Source organism: Prinia subflava, chromosome 15, assembly GCF_021018805.1.
Source record: "Prinia subflava isolate CZ2003 ecotype Zambia chromosome 15, Cam_Psub_1.2, whole genome shotgun sequence".
Lineage (NCBI taxonomy): Eukaryota > Metazoa > Chordata > Aves > Passeriformes > Cisticolidae > Prinia > Prinia subflava.
The window spans coordinates 15,118,357-15,146,092 of NC_086261.1; the positions used below are offsets into that span (position 1 = coordinate 15,118,357).

At 41.1% G+C, this 27,736-nt stretch overlaps 1 protein-coding gene across 3 annotated transcripts in view; it reads right to left on the reverse strand.

The window, feature by feature from the left end:
• Positions 1-1,131: 1,131 nt before the first annotated feature.
• PEAK1 (pseudopodium enriched atypical kinase 1) overlaps positions 1,132-27,736 on the reverse strand; it is a 109,102-nt gene continuing 82,497 nt past the window's right edge. For 2 of the 3 annotated variants that reach the window (XM_063413043.1, XM_063413042.1), the window contains 4 exons: positions 27,147-27,263; positions 25,114-25,310; positions 17,267-18,015; positions 1,132-8,463 (listed from right to left, as the gene is read on the reverse strand). In XM_063413043.1, coding sequence (XP_063269113.1) covers positions 7,306-8,463; positions 17,267-18,015; positions 25,114-25,310; positions 27,147-27,263 — 2,221 coding nt within the window. In that variant the 3' untranslated portion in view covers positions 1,132-7,305. The remainder of the gene's footprint in view (positions 8,464-17,266; positions 18,016-25,113; positions 25,311-27,146; positions 27,264-27,736) is intronic. The other variant, XM_063413044.1, reaches the window with a different exon arrangement.

The following is a 27,736-nucleotide window of genomic DNA, read 5'->3' on the forward strand; positions in this document are numbered from 1 at the left end:
CCATGGCACTTCGTTGAAGTGAACAGGGATTACTCTGGCAAAGCCAAGGTATCTGTCAGGCTGTTAAACTTGTTGTGTATTTACTGACACCTTTGGAGTCTGCTAGCTTTGTACTTTTCAAAAGGATGAGGACAATAGCTTAAACTGTTTTTGAAAGGCTTTCATACAGTATCTAAGGAATAAATGTGAGTGGCAGGTAGTAGTTACACTTCAGCTAATTGTGATAATTGAAACTGATGACATACCTGTGCAAAGCCACTGTGACTGTGGGGAGAATAGAGCCTGCAGGCTGGTTTTTGGGTTGATTTTATTTTTTCTTTCACGAGTATTTGTGAGCAGTGTGATTGAAGCACGGCGCTGCTCCGACGTATACAGTGTCATCTGTTGTATGCTAATAAATTAGCATGTGCAGCTACCATTGCTGCCTGTCAAACCTGGGTACAAAATTGAGCTGTTTGAGCTCAGTGCTGCTGAAGTGTGTCTGCACGCCTGTGGAAGATGCACATCGCCCCATCTGTATCCCACAGACCCTCCGTCAGGGCAGATGCTTCAAGGTAACAGATCAGACACAATGAATTCCACTGCAGACGCCTGCCTTGGAGGCGTCTTCTTGCTTTGTCACTGCGTGTAAAAATTTGACTTAAGAGTGATTTGATTCCTTCACAGCAGGTCATTTAAACCCTGTCCACTCTAGGGAAATTTCTAACTTTGGCTCAGCTCCTTACATGCCAAGGGTTGTCCCCAGTGTGGCCACTGTCATTAATGTGCCAAGTCCCTTCTCTCCAAGCAGGCCTTACAAGACACTGGTTCAGTCACAGCAGCCACTGGTGGCCAGTTTATTTTTGGGCTGTTGCTGCCCCTTGTCCAGCTGCAGCTGAGATGGTGCCAGCCGTGGTGAGGCTCTGGGGGCAGATGCCCGAGGTGGGGCAGTGTCCGGAGTTCCTCAGCCGGGCTGTGGGGCCACCACGGGGCCGCAGCCTCGCCCAGGTGAGCACTGCCACACCTGCACTGCTGCTGCAAACCAGCTGCTCTGCAATAAACCCTGTGCTGCACTGGCCACGTGCATTTGCCTCAGAAATACACGTTTTTGTCTCATTACCTAGGAAGGGAGAAAAATTAGGCAACTGCAAGTTTGATTTTGAGTGTAATAAAACTAGTTTATTTACACAGTAACATGAATGCCACAGAGTACACAGCAAAGTACCACAGCAAACCAGAGTGTAACTGCCCCTGATCACAAAGGAAGGCTTGAAGTTTATATACCTATTGATATAAAAATGTGTAAATATCAATATGAAGCACCAGATAAAGCAATGCAACCAGGAATTCCAAATACAAATTACCCACAAGAATGGAACTGAAAAAAAGAAATTAAAAAAAAATCCCTTATTCAAGGCATTTAAAGAAATCCCATTTATAAAAGTCCACTGATTTTGGAGTCCCTAATTTAAAAATAAATTTCCCCCTTTTATTAAAAACAAGAACATATTCTTAAATGCTCAGCATAATTAAGTTTTAAAAGAAAAAAACCCAAGGATTTCAACTGCAAAACCTTCTTATACCAACAATCCAAAGGACAAGGAAACAGAAGTTTTGAGTAGTTTTTGAAGAAGTGTTATTTATGAAATGACTATATTAAAATTTACACACTCTTAAAATATATATTATATATACAATATATAATATATATATATTCAAGCAAAAAGGGGCAAAGAATACTTTTGGGATATAAAATTCATATACATACATATATATTAAAACATGCCCACATGCACTCATATATATGTATGTATATATATATTTATGAACAAATATTTCCTCCATATAAAAAATGCTCCAACCTCTTCTAAATCCCTGAAATCTTCACCTTAAATTTATGAAAAAAAAAATCTTAAATCTGAAGTACAAACCAAATCCTCAAATTCTGTAGAGTGGTAAAATGCTTATGTACAGGTAACTTGAGTATTTCATTTCTCACTGGCAACTCTGCTTGATCTGAGAGCATTCTGTGGTTTCCAGGTAAATGCTGAGTAGAGCACCAATGCAAGGAGACTTACAGGGAATTATTTAAATTACATTCTACACCTACTCAAAATCACCTTCCTTCTAATACTGCATCCAGCCGAATAAGAAAATCCATACAAATGTCTAGCAGAAATTCTCTGCAACACAGCAGGGAAAAAGACTTGCTCCTTCTTTTGGAGTTGAGGGTGCCCTTAAGAAATTTCTCCCCAGTGTTTTGGAAAGTATTTTTTGTGTATTCTTCTCTTGAAGTCTTTGTGATCCACATGATTGTTTACAGCGTATTTCCACAGGTGTATTTTTATAGAGGTATTTAAAATTCTATTCTGTACTTCTTTGATGTTATCTTACTGCATAACTAAACCACAATCACATCTCTCTCTGCACTGGCTGAAGGGCTTTGTGCTCCAGGTCTTAGAAGGAGTTTTAAAGAACCAGCACCACCTCTGCAAAATCAGAGTAAAACTGATGGTCTAGTCATGCAGTTAAGTACTGTTTGTACTGAGAAACAGTCAGTTTGGAGAAAGGGGGGAAAGAAAGTGCATTTAAAGGTCTGACTCAGTTTCTATTGTATCCCTCAGAAAACTTAAAATTGATTTAAATAAAAACAGGATAATTTAATTTATATTTACATATGGATTTGTTATTATAAACAAAAAAATTAATTTAGATGGGAATCTCAGCACAAGAATTCAGAAACAGATCCATTTTATTTCAGCAGCAAATACATGTTAAAATTAAGGACCTACAGTGTGAAGCTGCTGAATAAATTCTGCAAGTAGCTGAACCCTAACACACATATTTTATTTAAATAATATATTTTTCTATATAACACACAGGAATTCTCCTGTGTTAACATGTCAAGAAGATCCATTCATACCTTGTGGGTGGGATGTGTGGAGCATAAAAGATTTAAGGTGGAATGTTTTTGTAAATGTTACCTGCACTCTTCTCTCTGGGGCAGCAACATGGTATCCTGGCTGGAGTTACTGGTTTCATCAGTCTGAACACTGAAGTGACACCAGGGTTCTGCATTTGGACATTCCAGGGGCTCCAGAAGAAAATTCTGGACTCCCTCATTCCTAAAAATTTGTAGGCAAGCTTTTACTAGTAGAGTTTCTTTATATTTACCTGGTTATGCATATTGACTGGATCAGATCTGAGGTTTGACAGATAATTTGTAATTTCCATTCAAGAAATTCAAACTAACCCACTTTCCTCACCACCTCAGGAGCAGTTCTTCCTGCACTCCTGTTTGAACAGAGGTTTGCATTTCTCACACAGCCAGGGAGGTGCAGCACCCCAGCACCCACAGCAGGAGCAGCACATTCCACCCTCCCTGCTGCTCCCCACCAACGCGATCCTGCCCCTCGCCAGGGCCCAGTGTCTGCAGCAGATTGTCAGAGCAAGAGGCTTCTCCTGAGGCCTGGCCAGGCTGAACAACTGACTGGCTATCCACTGATCTCCCTGTGCAGATCCCAAATTTGAAAGCCCACAGTTTTGTTACTACTTTTGTTATGCTGTACTACAAACAACTGAAAGGAACCCATTCACACAAGTCTTATGGAATAGATCAACCCAGTATCATACAAAGTACAGCATTTCATTTTGTAAAGTCTTTTGCATCTTTACATGGGCAGTATTAATTCTAGGGCTGTTATGAAAAGAATAGGATTTCCACCAACTGACCAGCTACATTTCAGGTTTTTGACAAGGCACTAAACATTGTGAATCCAATCACTGTGCTCTCTCTGTAATATCAGAGAGGGTTTTAATGGCTCTAAAAGGATCAGAAACTACTCACCATAATTCTTCAAACAAGCATTTGATTTTTCCAGAAATTAGTTTCTACTGGAAAAATCATTAGAGCTCATGTTAAAAATATTTGAATGACAGCTTTTATTAATAGAAAAATATATATTTACAGTCAATACTGTTATCTTAGATTTGCAGCTCTTCCTATTTCTTGAGCTCAACCGAAAGTGCGACATTGCTAAAAAAAATTCAAGATCTGTGCACATATTCAAGTATGTTCTAACATGCACAGCCAGGGGTTTTGTTCCTGCCATACACAGGATCCTGTTACAAACAGAGCGGGTTTTTTTCCTTTTGCTTAGCAATTATGCTGTAGCATTCTTAGGATTTGTTTACAATCAGTTTAATGCATACATTCTTGTGTATTTACGTGGCACAATCCGGTGCCAGGATGGAGAACCACCACAAACACAGTTGCATCAGTTATGGGCAGATCTGCAAAGTCAGCCTTAAGCTCCTCAAGGAAGAGCTCAGGCCAAATCAGGTTTGACTACATTGACCATTCATTCTTTTTTAAAGAAAAAAACCACACAACATTACAAATCGCTAAAGTTTACCCAGTGCTGCACAAGAAGGAGGTTGGTAGTGAACATCTATCCATGCTTGATTATACTGCAGAGCTAAAATGAGTATTGTTCATCACAAAAGATACAAACAGAAATTAGATAGCTAGAGCTACAAAGGCGTTGGACCAGCTGCATTAATACGTACGTTTGTACAACATTCAAAATCCAACGTTGCATGTGCGTGTTGACATCAAAGTGACAGTGGGAACACATGTCCCTAAGCATGGGAACACCCAGAAGCTTCAAGGGATCGCCCCACCGCAATGCCAGGTGGTCCAAGAGTTACTCCTATGCCTATCTGAGTTAGCTGAGAAGTCAGGAGCACACACACACTACGGAACAAACACAAAACCAGACCACAGAGAACAAGGAGCCCCACTGGCAGCTCGGCACACTGTCACTAACAGCTAGTAGGTAGTACACAAGTGACTTGCCATGCTTGGTGTATGTGAACTATGGGAGCATTACCCTCCTGTGTTGGATAAAGCAGGGCTGTGCTTAACGGGAGATTCTTTGTAAAGGTTCTTCTACGAGCTGCTCAGCAGTAGTGTAGAAACTTTCTTTCCTGATGTAGAGGAAGTACTTCAACTACATACATTGCACTTGGGCTTTGAATGCACTGTCCTGTTTTTCTGCATCAATGCCGCCATCCTAACCTTTTTGCCAAAAGAGAAAGAAAAACATACATATCACATTAAAATATATTACCCTTATCCTTGCCTGATCCTTCACTGATACAGGTGAATCAAACAAAAGAATAATCATCAGAAGTTTCAAAAAAATCTTGAGAACGGTCACAAAGACAGTCTATACTATGGCACAATCGATGTAGGCTTCCACACTCTGTTCAGCTGAGCTCTGAGAGGTGCCAGAGAAGAATAAAACAGACACGTCAACCCCTCGATGTACGGCGTGGATCCAGAGCTGCTTTCGCTGACTTTAAGCCTGCAGGACTGTTTGTTCCGTTTCCATGCATCTGGTCCAAGAATGCATATGCTGTATAAAGTGGCTATTTGTTTCAAGGCTGAAGTGAACTGATTCCTCACAGTTTTAACAATTAAAATGGAACATCAATCCACAAAAAGAACACATGGATATCTGTGCATTTATGTGCCAGGAAAGTAAAGGAAGGGGCTGCAGATCTAGCATAAAGGCTGGTGTGTAAAGTGAACACTGTAATGTACAGCTTTAAAAATAATACAAGAATTGCACATAGATCCATAGGAGAGAAGCACAGGCTCATAACTAGGGCTGTCTGCTTTCCATCACCCAGGTCAGAATATTCGGGATCGCTTTTCCCCCTGCATCCAGATCCATTCTTCAGAGCAATTCAGGAAACAACTCCTAGCCTAGCAATACTGAGCAAAGATATTGTCTCTACAGAGGTTCCATGAGAAATGGCTGATAGGGCATGGAAGAAGTCAGCAGTGGCCTCTAAAAGTGAAAAAGCTCCTTCAGGTTGAGATTTTAAAAATTCTGACTCTTCAATCCTCACTAATTCCTGCTCTAGTCCAAAACTCAGTCTGTGAGCTCTTCTGACAACGTTCCATTTTTAGGGTGTTGTTTATAGCAACATTAGAAAACACTGGTTACAACAGACAAGAGATGGGCAGCCAAGCAGTGCTGCAGGAAATGTGGATCATGATGCTGTTGGTCATGGCTGCCAAACTCAACAGCTCCCTCAATAATTAAACAACAGTGTTTTTGCCCCGTTTTTTTCCCTTCATAGAACAGTGTCTGCAGTAAAAGTGTCTCCATGTTGCTTGATAGCTACACAGAGATAAGCTCCAAACATTTCTATCTCCTGCCAACAAACCTGCAGAGCCAATTTCAGTCTCACTTTGCAGTATGGCATAAGTGACAAGAGCAGACCAAAGCAAAACAGAAGAGGTGGCTTTTATTTTCATCCCTGATTCAGAGCAGTGATTGTCAGAGAAGGTTATGTACGTCCTGTCCATTTCAAGTCAGGCTTTAGTGCTTTTTGTGACAGAAGGGGAATTTCAATGGCCCACCATGTGTTGTACTGTTCTTGTATAAATGTGGTTATGGCTACAGTACATCAACCATTGAAAGGTGAAAGTTGCCTAGGAAATAGCATAGACAAAGTGTGCATATTCTGTTTTTTAATGCACAGGTCTCAAACTAAGGGTCTGAGTAAGGCAGCATGGATGAAATCGTGGATCCATGGTTAGAAAGGATATGGGGAGGCAGAGAGGCAGAGGAGGAGGGCAGAGGACTAAACACAGGTGCTTACTGCCCACTGACACTTGCCGTGGTCAGTGGGAAAACCACATCTGGGGAGGAAAGTACAGATGGTGTGAAGTGTAAGAGAAAGATCAGGATCTGATTGAGAGCAAAGGAGAGAGGAGCACAGCCTGCTTGTGGGGGACTGACAAAGCTGAGAGGAAATGTGTGGCATGTGGAGTGAAAGCAATGAGTGTTCTCTGGCATGGGAGAATTCATCTCACATTCCCCACTAATCCGTCTCTGCTCATGGTCACTGCTATTCACTAATCAATGCTATGTAGGAAATGACAGAAACTACCCAGAACAAGAGGGCAGTTTGTTTACTGCAGTGGTAGAAATAGTGGTATCAAAGCTTGCTCTCCTTTTCAGCCAGATATGAATCATACTGTTACATATCAGATATGTTACATACTGTCTGATCCAAATGCAGTCGTGTATGTGATCAATCCCTAGCAGGCCTGGCAAAAAAGTAAAGTTTCTGTCATACTTGATACAGGATGCAATTTCTCCAATTAGAACCTATTTGCTCAGAGTTGCTGGCTTTGATGTCTAGGCTGTTTTGTAACAATTGTACAAAGTGTGAGCCCTAGTGCAGGCTGGAGTGAGGGCTGGGGCAGAGGTGGGGATGCTTCACGAAAAGCAACAGGCTCTACAACTAGTGCTGCTTCATGAGTCTCACAATGCGCTGAAGTGAGTCTGTAGTGGCAAAAGCCAGATACTGACAACAAAGCCAGTCTTCCAGAATAATTCCACAGTCCCTCTCCAAGGACTTCTCTGCAAACTTGATCATCAGCAGCGTCCTTTTAATATCGAGCCAGTTCTGAAGTATAGCGTCTCTCCGTGAGGGGTTGGAAGACGTACTGAGAGCATGAAACAAGTCCTCACGTGGACCCCAAAGCAAACACTGAAGGATTCCTTTGGCTTCCGATATCAAGATCCTCTCTGAAGGGTTGGGATTCAGCAGGCAGCTGGCAAGTTGTTGAAGGCCTTGAGAGTAGAGGGAACGGCAAGGAATCTTGGGGAGATCAGCACAAGTGTACTCCTTCTCTTTCAGCTCTGGATTCTCATCAAAGGGGTTGGGTAAGTGCAGCATTTCATAGATGAGGATGCCAGTCTGGAACTCATCACACTTCTTGTACTGCGTTGCAGTGATGATTTCTGGAGCCAGGCGGGACTGGTCCCGTAGGACCTCAGGATCCACCATATGACTCTTCTGCTTGGCCTGGGAGAAGTTGCTCACAATTAATCTGGCTGGGCAGGCAGTGCTGGGACTGGGTTCTGTGGCCTCGGGGCTCAGGGGGCTGCCTCCCGGCCTGGAGTGGACCAGCAGCAGGTTCTCCAAGCGCAGGTCACAGTGTGTGATGTGATAGGGCTTCAGGTGCTCGAGGCCCAGGCACAGCTGCAGGAGCAGCAGGCAGACCTGTCTCTCGTACAGGTCGGGGCTCTTGGCGTGGCGGGGCGCGGACTCGCGCACAAAGTCGGCCACTGTCAGGTGCGGGACCTCGCGTGTGATCACCACCACGCGGCTGCGGGGCTTGCTGATGGTGCCCTGGCTGCCGGGGCTGTCTCTGTGGGACGCCTCTGCAGCGGGAGAGGTGTCTCTGTCCTTCTGCTCAGGGGTTTTCTCCCCTTCTTCCTGCTCTTCTTCTTCCACGTCCGGTGCATCGTCATCCTCCCATGGAAGGAGCCGAACTGGCACTTCAGCAAGGAAATGGCCACAGTCCTGTTGGATGTTGAAGTTGATAGCCAGGCTCTGCCGGATAGACAGGCTGTGATAATACTGCTGGGATTCCTTAGCCTTGCTCTTACAAATCTGGGGAAAGAAACAGAACAGAATAATTCTTTAATTTCCAAATTCCATATCGTTTTTTAAATATGTACTTAGTTGATGAGATCTCCAGTCTAGGCCTCAAAATGCACAATGAACATTTTTTTAATGAACTGACCTTGGCAGACACTCTTAAAGCACCCAAACAGTTTTCATTGGCTAGTGAGCAACTGCAGAGCAATACATGCAGGCATCTCTCCCTCTGCACAGAAGATCCAATGGAAAATACAATTCCGGTTTTTAATCAGAGCAGCAGCTGATACATGGTAAATGCACAGCAAAGCTTTTGTACAGTTACTTGTTTATCTGTATCATTTTATTACAAGTTCTCTCTACTTTGTGTGAAGCTTGAACAAGATAAAAATAATCAAAAGCAGTGGGGGATACAATGAAATAGGCATTCAATATTTGACCAAATGCATGTGGCTGAGTTAGCATGGCATAACAAGTCAACCAACCCGTGTCAGTTGGGTGACCAATGTTTGCTCCTTGCTCACTGGAACTGAAATCCATGAGCTGCAGCAGTGTGTCTGCAGTGAAGGATGTATGTGGGCATGGCACAGCCTGCTGCCAGGCAGACTTGGCTCAGGTGATGAATGGATGATCATTAGAACATGCTGCCTTAATTGCTTTTAATCAGTTATCAAGATCCAAAGCATGTGGTTTGTTTTTTGCCATATATAGGGGTATTTATGTCCAGAAGTATCTTATTGATATATACATTATCAACATAGTAATTATCCTTATTAATTGTTTGCACTGCCATAACAACTGGCAGCTCCAACCCCTGACAAAAGTCACTGGAAAAAGCCCTATTAGGGCCTCTGTTTCTAAGGCATTTACTGATTAAAATTACTAAGACTCAGCTGTGTTGACCTTTGCATATTAACCTAAGTTCTACTAAATTCAGAGAGATCATTCAAAGCATGTAAGGTTAAGTGTGTGTTTTAATCTTTTACATGGTTAGAGTCTAAATATTCACTTGCTATAATACACCAACAGGTTTTAAGTGCAAAGCTCAGAGAATAAAAAAGAGGAAGTCATCTCTCTCTAGATGAAGTTATAGCTTCCTTTAGCTCATGTCTGAAACCAAGGAAAGCCGCATTAGTAAGGTTATTACAAGTCAGCATTTGTTATACAGTCACCACCACCAAGAAACCCAGATCTCATCCTAGCCCCAAATGAAAACATCAGGTGACTCTTCTTCCTGTTTCTCATTTTTCCCCTTCTCAGAACTTCTGCAGGTAAGTTATAAACCTACCTTTCAGTAATGCACACATAAATTTTTCATATATTACATGCTTATTTGATTAAGAAATATAAATGGGAGATTTAATCTTTTATGGTACTTGATCAGAAAACTGCACTGTGAGATAACCATAGGAACTCAAGCCAAAAGTTGTACCAACATTCTGATTGTCCTCTTGTCTTTGAGACTGTGCATATCTCCATACTTCACCAGCACTTACATTTCCCTACTCATTATGGATACTAAAACTGACTGTTTGTAACTGCCACAGACACACAAAACTGATTTGAAAAATGCATTTCCCAGTCAATTTTATTTATGGGAGGAAATGTTAATCCTTACCCTGTTTATACAGTGTAAGGATTACACTGTTTTGCTCATTTAAATTTTCAAATGTATTTTACCCTGCTGGAGGTGAAGTGAGTTCTCAGTGGCATGTGTGCCCACTGTTTCCTTCTCTCAAGGGTTATAGAGGCAAAAATATAGCAATAACCTTTGACTTACACAGGAAAAGAAAATGCCAGCTGATTGAGACTGAAGTCCCCAGACTGATTAAATACTTTATACTGCCCACAAAACAGACCCATATATATGTGTTGAATGTACAGACATGGTGTGTATCAAATCTGACTGGGAGAAGAGCTATGAAGGAAAACAAAATTTTTCCATCTTCTGTGCTCTTCAGTCAAGTCCATGGCCTTTTTTCCTGCACAGCCAGCCATGGGAATACTCAATTCCAACTGCAGAAAAGGCTCAGCATGTTGTAATTCAGCCTTTAGTTTTTAAAAAAATTAAGTGACCTAATTGAAAAACAAAACAAACCTCACTCTGAAAGAGTTTAATTTCAAAGTCAAGCTTATTTGCTGACAAAAAATGTTGAGAACCACACTTGGCCTTAGCTACTGCACTCTATTTCTTCATCCATGGAGGATTTCAAGTGCCACCAGTCAGCTAAAACTGATATTCTGCTAGGAATATATAATCCACAAAGTATGTGCTCTGAAAACAATATACACTTCTCAGTTTGGTAAACATAAGGCTTTAAAGAAAGTTTATGAAAAGGATTTCTCCTTGCCAACAGAAAAAGAAAAGCAAAGGAATCAAGACTTTTTCCTAGCTTCTAATTTTAGCCCTAGGCAGCCTCTTTTTCTTACTTACTTCAGAGAAGGTTCTCAAATTTACTACTGCTTCAGTTAAAATTGGAGATAGGACCTGTACCTCTCAAAATCAGCTTTGGTTCCCTCATTTTAGAAAGCATGGCCAATCCCAGAACTGTGAGAGTACAAAAGCACACTTTCATCCATGCTCTACAGATGTGGTAATAGCTTCTTCTAATTTAGAAATGACTGGCCATGCATATCTGCATCCACAGGCATCCAGCTGTTGGTGCAGAGGATGTTTTTCCTGAGCCAGTCTCATCTGTTTGGTCATCCCTGAGAAATACCTCTCCAGCCTACTAGACCCGCCCCCAAACAGTTCTGCTTCTCTGTCTTCTTTATCTTTCCTCCCAGTACTCAATCCTAAGTCAATTTTACTTCAGATTAAAATAACAGCCCTTCTCCTTGCTGATTGGCTAAAAATTGATTCCGGATTCCCATCCTTGAACACAATACCTTTATAACTGGGGAAAATGTAACTTTTCCCATGTTCTTTGTTTTATTTTTGAAAATACCCAGCCCTTACTTCTCCTATCTTTATTCCTGATCCTCCTCTGATTTTTGTTGTTCTTTTCTGGATTCTCCCCATGTATTACATCTTTCTGAAGATGATGAATTCAGTATTCCAGCTGAGACCTCTCCAGCATTCAGCAGAACAGAGCTTTGTGCACAATGATCCTCAGAACACTTCACAGGAAATTAAGTTACATTACTAATTCCATGTGTTCTCAAAAACATTCAGAGTAATGTCCACTCTCAACTATGAAGCCACAGCAGGGCCAAACTTTCCCCCAGATCAGTTCTTAAGTATGAGGTCTTGTTTCAGACTCCCCTCTATATCAATAAAACAAAATTTAAATGATCAACAAACCAGACATTAAATACTAAATAGTATCATGATTAAAACCAATACTAAAATGACTGCATTCATTAAAAGAGATTTTCCCTCCTTATTGTGCTGTTAAGGAATCTCACCAATATAGGGAAAAAGTCTCTAATCCCACAAATGGCCAATAGTGATTGGCCACAAATGGCTTTGGGACATTTGCAGTTCTCTGTTTAATACAGAGAAGTAGATGGGTACATGAACCTGCATTCAATATCTACAAAAACAAAGGAGCTGAGATCTGATTCCTGATGTATTTTCTGCTTCTTGCTTTTTGTTTACAAACACCATGAAGTGGGAAGTTGAAGAGGCAGCTGGGTTATTACAGACTGCTTAAATTGCTGACTACACAAACACTAAAATTTGTACACTGGGCACTCTGCAATTGTCAGGAGGAAGGGAAAGCTGGGCTGTCTGGAGGCAGCACCCAAACTGAGAGTGTGATAACAAATCAGACTCCTGTCTGAATTCATAAAGCAGCTTCTAGAAGACAGACCTGCAGTAATCTGAGGTTCCTGTAAGCTAATGTTCAGGTAAGTCCTGCGGTTTTACATTGCACTGTTCACATTATTTTACGTTGCAGGTTCTACTCAGAAATCTATTTTATATTACCATTTTGCGATAGTGAAAACTGGTGTTTAATACCGTCACTGGGTAATTGTTCCCGTCCAAGCAATTTTGTACTGGAATAACTACTATCACCTAAAACTACCATCTGAATGACCATCAAATGAAGATTTAAAACTTTCAAAATGGTTTGAGTTGGAGTCTAAGTTGTGTGACTAACGTCAGTATTTACATTTGAAAAAATTTAGGGAACAAATTGGGAAATTTATTGGCCTCTCTAGCAAGTATTTTCATCTGCTAGTGACAAATTGCTAAAGGAGTGCACACAGAGCTGCTTTTCTGCTTGTGATGGTTAATTCTGTGTCAAGGCTGGGAAAAAATATACAGTATAGTTTCCTTTGCATTTTTAAAGCTTTTGTCTGTTGCAGTCATCTACTCAAAAAGATGGAAATCCTGTTGCCTTTTATATATAGAGTATGCTGAATACCTATTTTTTGGCACAGGAACAAAGGGTGAAAATACTTTGACTAAAACACTAACACAGAAGGTAGGATCAGTCATTTACCATTTGCTTTAATGAAATACATCCAGCCAAGCTCTGAAGATATGGCATGTGATAACAGCTGGATGAAGGTGTTGATAAGGGCTTGGCTGCCTTATTTCATGAGCTGATAAAGAGCCGGTTGTTCAAAAGATGAAGCAATGTTTGTGAAAACCCCTTCCATATGATGCAAGAAAGCAATGAGAAAAAAGGAGAATACAAGTAGGAAGGAATGCAAAGTATGCATCTTCCTTTTCAGTGGAATGCACTGTCATCATGTATTTTTCTTTAATGCATCCACATGAACTAAATGTCTGTCACATTTAGAGGGACAGGACAGGTTTCTTTATATCTTGCCATTTCAATTTTCCTCAGTGCTCCCAGCCCAAGATGCAGGATTGGAATGTTTCAGAGCTTCTACAAAATGTTGTGTGTTAGCTTTTCTTTTTCCTTTATGAGTCCCATAGCCTACTGTGCCATCAGCTTTCCCAGCAGGGAATCTCATTTCCACTCTGTCCTATGCATTTTACACGGCATCAGTGAACTTAAAGCACGATGAATATTGTGGGAAATGAATTTACAAGTGCTGAAAATGAGAAACACAGAAGATCACAAAGACTGTACCATCTGTGCCACTTTGTTGTATTGCACAGAGGGACAACTGCAAATGAAATTCTGTGTAGAATGAAAGCTTGCTAATCCCAAATTGATAGCTTGTTCTTGGCACAACCTTGTTTTCCAAGGAGGCCAGTTTGATCTCTGATTGACCTCATTTTCTTGATCTGGCCTTGGAATAGAGCTTTGACTTTTAACGATGTGCCAAAACACGGAATTCTATTCTGCTGTGACTCAACTGGGAATGGGCTGGAAGTTGTGCATTGCTTTGTTTTGATCTGAAGCACAAAGTTCTGGGACAACCTTTAGCAGTGCTTCTGACAGGAAGCTCCACTAGGAAACTGAATTACCAAATAAAACCACTTTAGCACACTGTGATAAACTAAACATGACTAGAAAATAATTGTCATCTGCAATATAAAACTGCCAGCCAGGTTCAGCCCATTGCTGCTTACTTCTGCATTCCTGTTTTCTACCTGGGACATGACCCTTACCAGGAATCCTGAGGTTTTACTGCCAGGAGAACTTCTGCTGCCCTGCAGCAATCAAAGCAATAAATTCGAGCTGCTCCTTCGGAGCTGTTTGCACCTTTGCAATTCCTGTTACCCCACCTGACCAGCATTGCCACACGTGCCTGGGGCCAGAGCCAGCTGGGGTTTATGGCTGTTTTTCTGTGTGGACTCTGAATCATGGCTTCTGTGAGTCAGCCTGTGATACAGGACAGTGTCTGCTTTGAGAGTTTAATACTGAAAGTGGAAGTAGTTTATGTCACTGACACAGTAGTTATATTGTCTGTTATTCCTTCTGAGTAATCAAATTTATTCATTTATTTTTTAATAAAAGACGTCCCTGCCATATCAGTGCCTTACTCAATTTGTGTCAGGACAGTAAAAACAGAACTCGTCCAATCTGCTGGTGCTCTGGGCTGCTTTGACTTTGGTGTAACCTTTTCACCACATATTTGGAATTACTGATAATTACTGTGGTTTCAGGGGAATGTTTATCCATATTGCCCCAGATCTACCAGCTGCTTAGAAGGTGGTACTGCACTTAGGTGAAAGAAAAACAACTCAGGGTCTGGAATTTTATGGAAACCTTTCTAGAAAGGGAACTTATATTTTTCCATTTGGAAAAGTACTTCTCTGATCACGACTTATGCACTGGTTTTATTTCTAATGTTTCAGTCAAAATAATTTCCACATGGCTTCCTGCAGCTATTTTTGCACTGGGTGTTTACTAGCAGATTAGGTGAGAGTTGAAGGAAAAAGCGTAATAAAGTGCTGTGAAACAACACACTCCTATGAATGTTTCCTCTTATATCCACCCCAACAGAACAAGTTGTGCTCGTTCTCCACCAAATTTATCAGAGCGTCTTTTACTGGTGAAACCAGCAGAATGTAGAAGTGCACTGCTACATTCACCTCTACAAATCATTCATTGTTCTAAATTTAATTCAGCAGTAGTTCAATGGTCAAAGCTGAATTTTTAACAATGCTTTTGTAATTCTATTTTTGGAGACAGAGTATTAAAATGCCAATTTTATGTATCAAGACTATTAGCACTGTTTGAGGGTGAATCTCTAATTTTCTACAAAGAGAATAATATTTTTAAAAATCTCATTATGACATTGTTTCTAGATCTAATATTAAATTCATAAAACTTAAGAACTGTCTCAATTCTTAGCCAGTGTTGCTTGGGTAGTTCTGCAAAACTCAAAAGAGCTACATTAATTTACACCGTCCAGAGATGCAGCTCCAGATAGACTTTCAAAGTGTATTTCTAAGACTTCACCCAAAATAACAGGAAGACTGTTTTGGATTCAATTGGCACACCAGTAATTTTCATCTCACTGCTTTTTCCACCCTGTTTTGGAGATGAGGGATTTAAAGTGGCAGGAAGACATAGGTTATTTGTTGAAGGTAGATTACTGTGTAATTTGGCTCACACAAAGAACACCCCTGGTAGTAAAAACCAGCCTATTTGTTAAAGCTAAATTCCCCAAATCTCTGTGTAATCAAACAGCAGTCTGTGGTTATGAGCTTTTGGACAAATATGATCCTAGACCTACGGCTTATAAGTCAAAGATCAACTGGGGGCCAACACCTTCCTCCATCACATTAAGTGCCGGGGGGATATTTTCAAGAGGAACTTTTCCTCTCATCCTAGCAGCACAGCAGTTCCTGGTGACCTCCAGCTAAAGGATATTTTGTGGATACTTCACTCACATCTATTACAATGCAATAAACCTTGTTAGTCAGAGAACTATTTTTAAGACACCTGAATGATGAAAAAGAAAATTTAGCACCTATTTGACCATGTTGTACTGCTGTTCTTTCTTGTCTCTGGCTCTCTACAAGGGAAATGTATTTTGGAGGACAGGAGATAACAGAATAATGACACAGGTCTTGCCTGTCAAGGAATACTTTAAAGGCACATCCGTGAGGTGCAAAGAGATATCACATTAGTGATAACTCAAACCTGCCTATATAGAAAAACACCACTTTGGGCCCTAGAAGCAATCCTTCTGCATCATTGTATTAAAGCAAAACCCTCCAAGCCAGCAACGAGCAATGCCAGATGCTGATTCTGAACCACAGCTGACTGCCAGGTATGCTCATGGGCTGGTTCTTCCTTGGCTGCTCAGTACCACTGCACATGGCAGCTCCAGGACATCTGTATTTCATTTCACATCCAGTAAGAAGTCCTTAACACAATATAAATGGTTAGACCCAGATACTTCCATTAAAAGGTGCCTTTTCAGGTTTCAGAAAAATATATTAGCTGCACCAATCTTACCTTTCAGTTTTTTTATATCTTACTTCTAAACAGTCATGCAGGAGTGGTAACAACATTTTGTTCCTGTAAAGCACCTCCCTTGTGAGAATGTCAAATATAAGGAATAACAGCTCAGGCCTCACATCTGTGTCAGGCAATAAATGTTTTATCTCAGTTTCAACAAGGAGGAGTCAGAAGTTCAGTGATTTACTCAAGGTCACACAGGAAGTCTGACAGTGCTAGGAGTCTCAGCTGTCCTTCTCACTATCTTCCTACCAGATAAGCATTGAGAAATGTAGAGATACAGCACTCAGAAAGAACTGCCTATATAAATGTCCATGAAATAACAGTATCTGGTGAGATAGCTGACAGCTAGGCACTCATGTATTAGCAGTAAAACTAGTAAATCTTATTTCTGTAAATGAGTTAGTTGAAGAACTCGTAAGGCAAACACTGATGGCTAGGCAGAGCTTTTGAAAGCCTGGTAATGAGCACTGGTGAAAATCTAAGCCCTTGAATGGGAACAGAAGGGTCTATTACCCTAGAATTTACATTTAAAATTACATGGCTCTGAAAAGGGAGAACTTTTCCATTTTTTAGGAAAACTTGCCTAACTAGGAGTAATGATTTAATTTCCTCTGCATGCAGGTGAATCAAAGGATTTTTTTATTGCATGTTTCCAAGAAACTGCTGACACACGTTAAAATAATAAAGCTTTTCCTTGAAAATGTCATTAAGCTATGACCATAGTAAAAACTAAGATGTGTCGATTTCTCTTTCAGTTGTTTTGGAACTGCAATAAAAACATATGCAATTAAACAGCAGACACCAATGCCACAGATGGGTCTGGACAGAAGGAAGAGCCTGTTTCCTGGGAATCTTACTGCTCACCCATCTGCCAGCAGCAGGCCTATCACTACAGGATGTGGTGCAGGGAATGGCTGTTGTCACAGTTTGCCACCGATTCCCTGGGATGCCATTCCACAAGCCCCCCTTACCTTGACTGCGTAGTTGTTGAGGGGGTCTTTGGCGTAGGACGCGGGGTAGTAGACGGCGTCGCCCGCCTCGCAGCACGGCTTGTCGCTGGTGAGCCGGAAATCCGACCAGCTGTCCACCCCGAAGCGCAGCTGGTCCTTCTGCCCGGCCATGAACAAGTCCTCGCACTTCAGCGCCAGCTTCTTCAGCGAGTCGGCGTGCAGGCTCCGGATCTTGCCCACCACCTCCTCTCTGTTCTCGATGCCTCGATAAAGTGCTTGTCTCTGCGGCTTCTGGACGCCCCGGCCCTGCTTGGCCTGCGAGAGGCGCCTCCCTGTCAGGGACTCCATGCTGTTGGAACACCGGTCCTTAATACTGATAGTGGTTAGGCTGGAAACACTGTTAGTTGCCGAGGTGGTTGCCCTCAGTTTCTCCGTTGGCCTGTCCAAGGAATCTCCCGACTCGTTGTCCAGGACCTTGAGCTCCAGGCTGACCGAGGAGCAGGCGCTGCTTGCTTCCCAGTTGGTATCAATGTCATAGGTGGGATTGGCCATGATGCACAGGTTGTTCTCCAGAGCCTGCTTCTGGAGATCTCGGGGAGTTGGCTCTGTGTTAGCTCTCAGAATTGTTTTCTTTGGCAGTGGAGGTGGCGTTGGCTGCAAGTTGTTCACTGTCTCCTGCTCTGCCAGTCCTCCAAAGGCAATGGCATCATCCAAAGCTCCCTTGGGTTGCCTCGGCTGTTTTGGAGGGATCATGGCTGCTCTGGACTGCCCTGTGGAATTAGGTAATAGTAAGAAAAGATTAAAGTGTTTTGTATGTGCTGCTCCTGTTTGCACTCTGGAAAGAAGTTTAAGGCAAAAAACCTCCAAAACCCTGACTAGGACTCGTCACCCCATCATTTCAAAACCCCATGATACATATATGAAAATATGAACTAATTAGGAAGTAAATGACCAAGTCGTCATCATATCTAATTACATCAAGCCAGTCTTGATTTGACCTTGGCATATATATTGAAATCAGCTTCAGTGCTAGCAGTGCTGCCATTTTACATCCAGCAGATCAATGACAAGAACTGCAAGCAAAAACCAAACCTCAGTTTGACACTTTGGCCAAGTCCAGTTTCAGCAATTACACCAAGTGTCCTATAATTTCTTCTGCACTCAGCTGACTGTAATATTGTTCCTTACTTTCTATTCAAATGTGCTAAAACTAAGGGTGGATAACAGGCAATAAAACAATTGGGAAATGCACTAGACAGGCTGAAAATCCTGTTTTGGAATGAAACCCAGAAACTGCCAGACACAAATAACACAGTTTAGGTACTTTGGTGGTCACATTTGCCCCAGCAGATTCACACAGTGAAATCAAGGAAGTTAAACCAGCTTTCACTCAAGTTGACAAGTGTGTTGCCATCAAGAGAAGGATCATATTTTGACAGAAATAGTTTCTACCCTGCAATTAAGACTCTCATGCCCTCCGACTGTAACTTCTCTAATGCATTCCCATTCCTTACTTGCCATGGGAACCTCTGTTGGCAATGTCACGTTCTGAGACAACCACACCTGGCTTCACCCAGGAGATTCCAAATGGCAAGATACGTACACACAAGCTTGGAATTTCTAGTTTCAGACATTCATGTGAATCCAGGGAAGACAAACTACACTTCCTGTCATGTGTTTGGATGGCTTTTATCAAGTGCAATTATGTTTCATAAGTGTCAGAGTCCTTGGAAATGCAGAATAAATAAAAGGCAATAATATAATGGAGAATAAAAACTAATAAACACACAATACAAATGACCAACTCACTGCTTTGGGACAATTAAACTGTTGTTACTCATATCAAAATGAGATCTTTCCAATCAACTGCTATTTTCAGAGAAATTATTTAATAAGCTTTCTACTTCTCCTGGGAGGTTCACTGACTATCACAGCAAGGTAGGAAGCCAACTCTGACAGCTGAAAACAGCAGACCTGAAATGGATGCTCTGAATAATTGCAGCTGAGCATCTTTTCTAGTAAGGGAACAGACACTATAACTATTTGACTATTTATAACATACTGAATCATAAAATCATTTAGGCTGAAAAGACCTTTAAGACCAGAGTCCAGCTGTTAACCTAACTCTGCCAAGCCCACAAAATCCTCGTTAAGAGAGGACTAAACTGGAATGCTGAACCAGACTAGGGGGATCTACGATTCAGATCTGAATTACATCACTTCAATCCATAATTAACAATTAATGACTTTACAGTTTGCAAAAAGAAAGAAATATTAGCTTCCTTTGCATGTTAAGATATGTTGTTAAAGTTTTTATGAACACTGCAGAACCCAAAATCCACATGGCCAGGATATACCAAACCCTACAATGCTGGGTTAGAACGCTGAAATACAGCTCCTAATTTCAGAAGATCAAAGAGGATTGTATTTTTATATGTATCCACAAACAAAACAGCCTTGCACCCTGCTTTCTTAACAATCGTTCTCTTTTCAGGCATTCCAAGGAGACAACATCTCAAATGAAAGTTCTATCCCTGTCTTTTGTTTAAGCTCCAGAAACCCTCAGAAGAGCCTTATGGATTTAATGATAAGCCTGGCTATTCCCAAGTTTAAAAAACCAAGTTTTGAGCAGGAAATTCTATCGGTTTTGTACATACCTGGTATTCTGGGAAGACTGAAATCATTGTAAAGGTTGCTGAAAAAAATGTAACTCTTGGGGACCTGGGGGACCCTACTGCTCCTTTGTACTGCAGTGAGTGTTTGCTGTGCTGCAAGCTGGGCACTACAGGAACTCTGCCACCAAGTTCCATTTGCAGAGGTGAAGTGTGGTATGATTCCAAGCCAAAACCAGAATTGATGTCTGCATGCCAGACACACATCCAGATGCCTTCTGCTTAATCCTAAGAGAAGTTAATTTCTACTTTGTATCTAATTCTCTTACTCATGCAAATGTGTCCTCTTCCACAACTGCTCACTCTTACAAAATCTGTGACCTATGTACTTCTCCCCAGCAACACTGTGCTAAAGATCATTTGCCTGTATTCTCCTTTTCAGCCTCTTCCCCACTCTGCTGAGACAGCCTGACTGCTGGAGTTTGACAGAGACACCACTCAGGAGCAGTTTGCTAACGTGCCTTGCTTGTGGGACTTGCTAACCCAGGATTAGAGCAAGATGCACACCCAGAGCAGCAGCAGCAGCAGGAGAAGCCCTCTCCAGGAAAGGTAAGACTTAGAACAGCGTTGCTGCTCGATTCCCTTATTTTCTGTCTGCTCTAATGGCTCTGTCCTCCAAAAGCCATTCCCACAGAGTGTTGAGACTGCAACCAGTGTTGCTTTTGCATAGCTACTGGCACTGTGACATCCAAACAGAATTGGAGAAGGTTTTCATAACCAGAAGTTGTTTTTTCAGATGTCTGGAGGAGGTGGTAGGTTCCAGAACTGAATGTACAGTCATTCTGTAGTTACTGTTTCAAGGACTCTCAGATGAGAAAAATGAGTTTCTATAACACGCTATGTTACAGTGTAGTTTCTTCCCACAAGAACAGGTTTTCCATATTGAAATCTAACCATCTGTATTATCCAGTTGAAAAGTTTCATGTCTGCAGTGTTTCTATGCTGAGTTCTAGCACTGTACATTTCTTTCATAGCCATTGGGCCAGTCCTTCCGGCTCAGCTTTCCCCAAGCATGGCAGGAAACTACACGGCCCAATTTTTATAAATTCATTGCCTAGCAAGAAAAAGGTTGTCTTAAATGTTGTCCATATCAAAGGCACAAGAATGTCCTTTTGCACAGAAATACCAGCAGGGCATTAATTGCTTTTTCTTGCCTACCATTTCCTCCTCCCCTTGCATGCTTAAACTACTCATTTCCTTACCTACTGCACAGACTCTCCAACACTGCAAGTTCACCCTGAGCTACAGTCTTGGGAAGGAACATGGAAAGGAAGAACAGGGGCAATATTAGGCTAGCACTTTGAGAGATCTTTGAAGTGGATTCCAGAGTGCTCAATGACAGAAAAAAATTTAACTCTTTACAGACACCAGATTTCTAGAGAGCTTCAAATAATTCTACACTTCAATAAGATCTTCCATTATAGAATCTCAATACACTATTTAAATATTAATGCTTAAGTCTTCAGACACCATGCAGAGTTCTGAAACCCTGAAAGACCTCTGAGAAAAGCATTTAAATTTAATTTTTCTGGGTAACTGATTTATCACTGGACTTTGCATTGCAGCCTATTTATGTTAGCTGCTGAAACTTATCAAATCTTACATCACTCCTTAATAAACACTTATCCTGACTGATAAAAATAACCAAACCATGAAAAAAACCCACAAATGCATCAAGTACCTTCCAACCACTGCAAAAGCTACTAGCATGGTTCACAGCTCCCAAATCCAATAAATGCTGGCCATGTATACCACTATTCTATAAAATTGTCCTGTACACAGCTTTGCATTAAATCCTGCATTTTTTACACATTTATTGTTAATTTAATAGAAAAAATCTTACCAGATTGATGATATATGTTCGAGAAAGGAAAGCTAACATTTGTTAAGTAACATTGGTGATGCACCTGCAGTGTCTGAGCAATAATTTGAGACTGGGCACAGGTCTCTTGTGAGGTACAGGTAGGAGAAGCCTCACTCTGTTTGCTTGGTGACTTGTCAGGTCTTGCTGCCCACCCTTCATTACACCATGTTAGACATTACCTGTGCTAATTATCTATTGTACAAAATGCAACAGACTGATGCTGTAATCAGTGTCTGTCATTGAACTGTCAGTTTTCATCAGCAATGATCTCATTACCTTATTTACAGCCTGGCCAAAGCATTGTTTTCACCCTGGTCTAACTGGCTGACTGAGACAATGCCCCATGGCAGACACTGTGATTGGGATTTTTTTCCCAATTTCAGCAATTACAAACTCAGAAACTAGAAACTCAGCCTCCTTTTTTTCCCATTTCTTTAGGTGTAAAGAGAGCAACAGCTGATAATGAAATAGCCTATTCTTTTTTTAATGGCAGAAATACTATCCTGAATATATTGAGAATACCTTAATCTACTTACAGCCATGCAAATTCAATCAAGTCAATTTCCCCAACAAATTCAGACAAAGAGAGAACAATTTAAAGATTTGTAAAGGAAAGGCTTTGTCTTCCTATCATCCGTTACACGGCTTACCTGAATTAACTTCTGTAACAATAAAAGAACCCCTTACAAAAGAAACATCCAGGCCCTCTCACACATTTGAACATTTGTTTCTTCATCTTGATTCAAGTGGCAGCCTCTGGATTTTGTCAAACAGTTGATACAGGTCTCCCTCATCACAGTTCTGCTCACCCCATGAGTACCCACACCATGATCAAGCCAGACTCTTACTTTGTAAGATGAATGGATTCAGATTCTGAATTAGTCCCTATGAAGTGCTTGCCACAATACCAGGCATTTGCAAACCTTTTCTTTGGAGCCTGAGCAATTTAAAAAACATTCTTAAACTGTGGTCACCAGGACTTGACTGTGACCATGGCAGTCAAGAACCTCTCTCCTCCTACCCAAGTTTCCTCCTATTTCTACAGCCAGGAACACCTTATCCTATCATCACAGTGGGATCTCATAAAATTCCCACACTTCTATGTTGTACCTGATTCCTGGAGGAAAATGCTCTGTTTTGTAAGGCCTGTCTCTTGGAAGGCCAAACCAAATATATTTGAGGGCAGTACCTGATATAAACTATTATCTGACTACAGATGAAAATTTACCAAGGTTTGCAATTATTTCTGTTCGTGACATTTCATGTGGCATTTCAGAACTGAAGATTAGACATTTATCAAAGTACAGACATATTATCTGCTTTTTAATAAGAAACACAGAATATGTATCAGATTAGTTTAAAAAGTGAAGATAGTGCATTATGCTGCAAATTAAGATGTTCATGTGATGTATTTTAAACTACAAACTGCAGCATGTAGCTCTAATTGCAGCTGAGGCAAGAGTCAAATGTGATGTAACTTCTCATATTATCCTTTCCTCCAGTTTCACATACAGTATTTGTTAATTCTACAAAAGATAAGATTTTGCTGCCTAGGTGATGCATGATGTGAAAACAAGTAGGAATTATTCTGTCCCTACTAGAAATCTCTCTGTTGCCATCTGAATTAGGTTGCTTGAATACAGCAGAAAGCCTCTGAAGGGCAGCCAGGGAGTCAGTGCCATGTAGGGAAGCACTGCTCCTACCAGCAGGCAGCTCTCCCAGCCACAGCCTGACAGGCCCCAGAGCTGACTTAACTCTTTCACACCAAAAAGTTCCTTTGGAGACAGCAAAGCTCCAAGTGAACCGACAATGAGAAGATTTTGAATAAATTGCTAAGGGGTTGACTTTTTTATGGTTTTAAAAAGGAACGTTCAAGCTTAGGAACAGCACTAGTGCAGGCCAGGACTGATGGAAGGGATCTCTTGAGAGAGTCAGGCGTGGTCAGCTGGAGCAGGTTGTCCAGACCATGTCAAACATGTGAATATCTCCACAGACAGATTCCAGAACTTCTCTGCGAAAGCTGTTCCAGTGTTTGATGCTATTTTGCTGCATGGGACAAACATGGTACAAGTAGTTCTGTGGTAGCTAGACCTTAACTGCCTGGATTCTGTCTGCAATGTCCCTGTCTTCTAAATACAGCAAATATAGATAGAGATATATATCTCACTAAATTGAAATAATTCATTAGATCAATGAGTAATTCACCATAAAGATACAGATTTTAGTTTTCCTCCTTAGAGGAAGTTTCTTGGTAGATGTTAGCATCACACTTGGACAGAATATTTTTCCTCCTAATGTGTTATAAACAACACCTAATAAATGTTTCAATAGCAGAATGCTCTAATAAGCTTGCCACTAATTTGCATTTAAGCAAAAAAATGCAACACTTTCACTGAATGTCTAAGGAATGTATGCACCTGAGGGTTTAAAGTTTAGTCCTTGATCCCTGAAACCTGTGTGGACATGCCAAACCCCCTGTGAGCCATCTCAACACAATCAGTTTACTCTTGGCCAAATGCTTAATAAGTTGCTGTGTTTACAGGATTGAGATGTTAAAAAAACATGTATTTGGATATCCTGGAATGTAAATAGATGAGAGGTTTTGTTGTTCTAGAAAACGTGGCTGTAGGTATCCCTGAATTCACAGTACTGCAAATCAAAATGCTTTAGAAAATCAGGCTGATAACACTGATACTGTGCATCAGGAGATGCTGCTTTATCTTGCTCCCTTATCTTCCAGAGAAGCCCTGCATCCATGGATCTCTTTAATGAGTCAGGAACTCAGTAATCTTTGAGCAGTACCTTCAGGACATTCATATCTCATTGGGAAGGAGCAAAAGTAAATTCTCTGACTAGGATAAGAACAGTTTCAGCCAATAGAAGATGGGTAGAAATATTTTAGCAGTTATTGCTCTAAAATAAAAAGCCCTATCTTTTGATGAAGTTTAGAAAAATGTTGGATTTTACTTATTCCTTGTAAAGAAATTAGGTAGCTTGCTCTGTACTTTAAACCTCTTTGACAAAAATTCCTCCAAAGAGATAAAACAATGTTTCTTTTAAAAATCATTTGAGATGTTTATCACTAAGGGCAATTAAAAGACTGTTTTAAATTACAGGAAAACAAACCTTTGAGTTTGTTGAATCTTCACTTTCTTGGTTATGATCTCTGAATGAGAGTGTATGTCTTTATTTTCTGTAAATTACTATTTAACTGTTAGGCATTAAAAGCTACCCTTAGGAAGATGCATAGAGCTGTTCAGAAGAAAAGGCTCTTCACACCCTGGAAAAGCATCCAAAACCTGATCCAGTTCCTGTGTGTGAGAGACACTCACCTAAATTGCTGTAGGTAGCACTGCAGGTACTCAGATCAGGAGAATTTGGAGCTTCTTCCTTCTCTTCCTCCCCTGGCGGCGCGCGGGCGGAGGAGACCGGGATGACGGAGGCGCTGCCCCCATTGTCCTGCTTCACAAACACGGCCCTGGGGACGCGCGGGGACAGCTCCTCCAGGGTCGGGTCATCGGGCACTTGACTGAAACAAACACAACAAAGTCACCTGGAGAGCCCGGCCGGGCCTGGCTCCTGCTGGCAGAACGCCACGACAGGCACTGAGCATCCTCGGGAAGGGGAATGGGCGGGCAGAGACAGCAGGAGTTCTTTCACCCTCCTTCTCTAAGAACAATTAGCTACAGTTTTTATTTTCCATAATCAAAGAAACAACTTGTGACTGAAATAGTAACATGTTAGTTACTATTATCATGATAATTCTCTCTCTCTCTATATATATAACAGTTCATGCCTTTGATACGAAAGGTAGAATCAAATGTTTTACAGCTTGACTTCCATCAACATCCGCACTCATAAATGTGCAGGCATGATTCCAGGTGAAGTGTGTGGGACTCGGGGCAGCAGCAGAGTTTAAGGTGCTTTTCACCAGTGCAAACAATTGTGCCTCAAACAAATGCAACAAGCTATAGCAAGGGGGATTAAGTCCCAATAAATACATAAAAGTTCAATGATACATTTTCATACATAGGACTGGTAGGATTTTGGGAACTGACACTCTGGGAAACAGACCTCATTTAGGCCAGTAATCTCTTTCCCATGTAAAATTCTCCACCATTAAAATGCATCTGCATTAGGCCAACTGCAAAAGGCACTGAAGATATTCCTCTGTGCCTGCTCTTAGCTATGAAGTTTTAATCAAACTGTGATGACTTAAAGCACAGAACTCTGAAAACTGTGCATTCGGTTGGTTTCCATGGATATATTTATTGCAGTATAATTTAAAAATTATGCATTATATGCATGAAAAAAATGTTGAGATTTAATAAAACCCCACAATCATAGTGAAAATATAGCAGCAATTATCAATAATATGCCACAAAAACATGTCAGAGCAAAAATATTTCCATACCTTTATGTTCTCTCACTTGCAGAAACAAATATTCATTACAGGCCAAATCTCAAGAGCATACATGCTGTTTGCTAGTTCTCATTACTACAGCCTGATCAAATACAGCAGCAAGAATTTGAACTACTTGTGACTTCCATTAGGGACAGGAGTAACACACTTCCATCAAGAAAATGATCAGCACATCATGTATCTGTAGAGATACTTATTTTTCATGATAAGGATTTCGAAGGATTTCAAACTTCCACAAAGAGTTAACATAAATGATAAGTATATATCTATGGCAAAGCCAAAATCCTGGGACAATCGTGTAGCAATCCCCGAGTACAAAGATTCAAACATGCCAATGCTCTGCATGACAAGACCCAGGACAGAGCAGTGTGCACATGCTGTTTCTGCTCAGACTCATGAATTTTAACTGCAGGCTGACACAAACCAAACTCATTAGAACTTGTTAGTAAGAGAGAAAAATGGCTTAAGTTCAAAAAGATGTAATCCTTAATCAGCGTAACATTTTTGTTCAATTTTAGTACCATGCATAGGAATGGTGTGAAGAACATTCCATGTGCCATAAATATATCCACATTAAAGAGTTAACCTCAGTAATTTCAGAGTAAAGCAGACATAAAATCAAAGCAGTAACAAGGCTCTCAGGATAATTTAACTAAAGACTTGTAGTTGCTGTAAATAATATACATACCTGCATTCCTCAACAGGAATGTTTTCTTTAAAGAGAAATAGATTCTAATAGCTTCACAGTTCTGTCATTGCCACAAACCAGGAATTACTCACATCTCAAAGTAACTTTTTAGTATCACTTGGTGAGGGTAAGGACATACTCATTCTCCAAACCAGACACATGCAAGCACATACACTAAACCTAAGCTCAGAAGCATTTTGCCAAAGTAAACCAACAGCTAGAAAGGAAGAAAGAAAAAAAAAATACCAACTCACCCACTGTACTCACTCACACAATTCCCCATTAAAGGAAATTCTTTCAGGGCCTTCTTGAGTCTTTTAATCATGTCTTGAAACTCTGGCGAGCCATTGATTCCACAGTGTTCTGGTGTGCTACAAGTTGTGCAAGCTGTGAGCAAGAGGGCTGAACTCTGCACAGAGTGATACACCTACTGCACCTTAGTGTTTACCTCCGGGGCCGGGCCCTGCCAAGGCCCGGGAAGCCAGGCACATCCAGCCCTGCCTTCTTAACTCCTGCACTGCCTCCCTGCAGGACACAGGGCACGGCTGCATCACTGCTCTGGAATGAGGCTATGGCCTTACTCACTGCTCCACCAAAAGCACGTTCAGCTCTCAAGAGGAGCTCTAGGAAGTAACACTAACCTATTGTTAAGAGTAAGAGAGTATCTCAAATCTGTACTCAGTGCCTCAAAAGAATACATTTAAAACCACAGCAATTAGAGGTCAGATCGTGAAATCCGTGGGGAAATGCTTGCCAGTATCTTAACGCTGAGGACAGAGAGATCAAGCTTATGTACACAGTGCAAATGTCAACCCCTTCAGTGGCGCTGGCAGAGGCCAGGAGG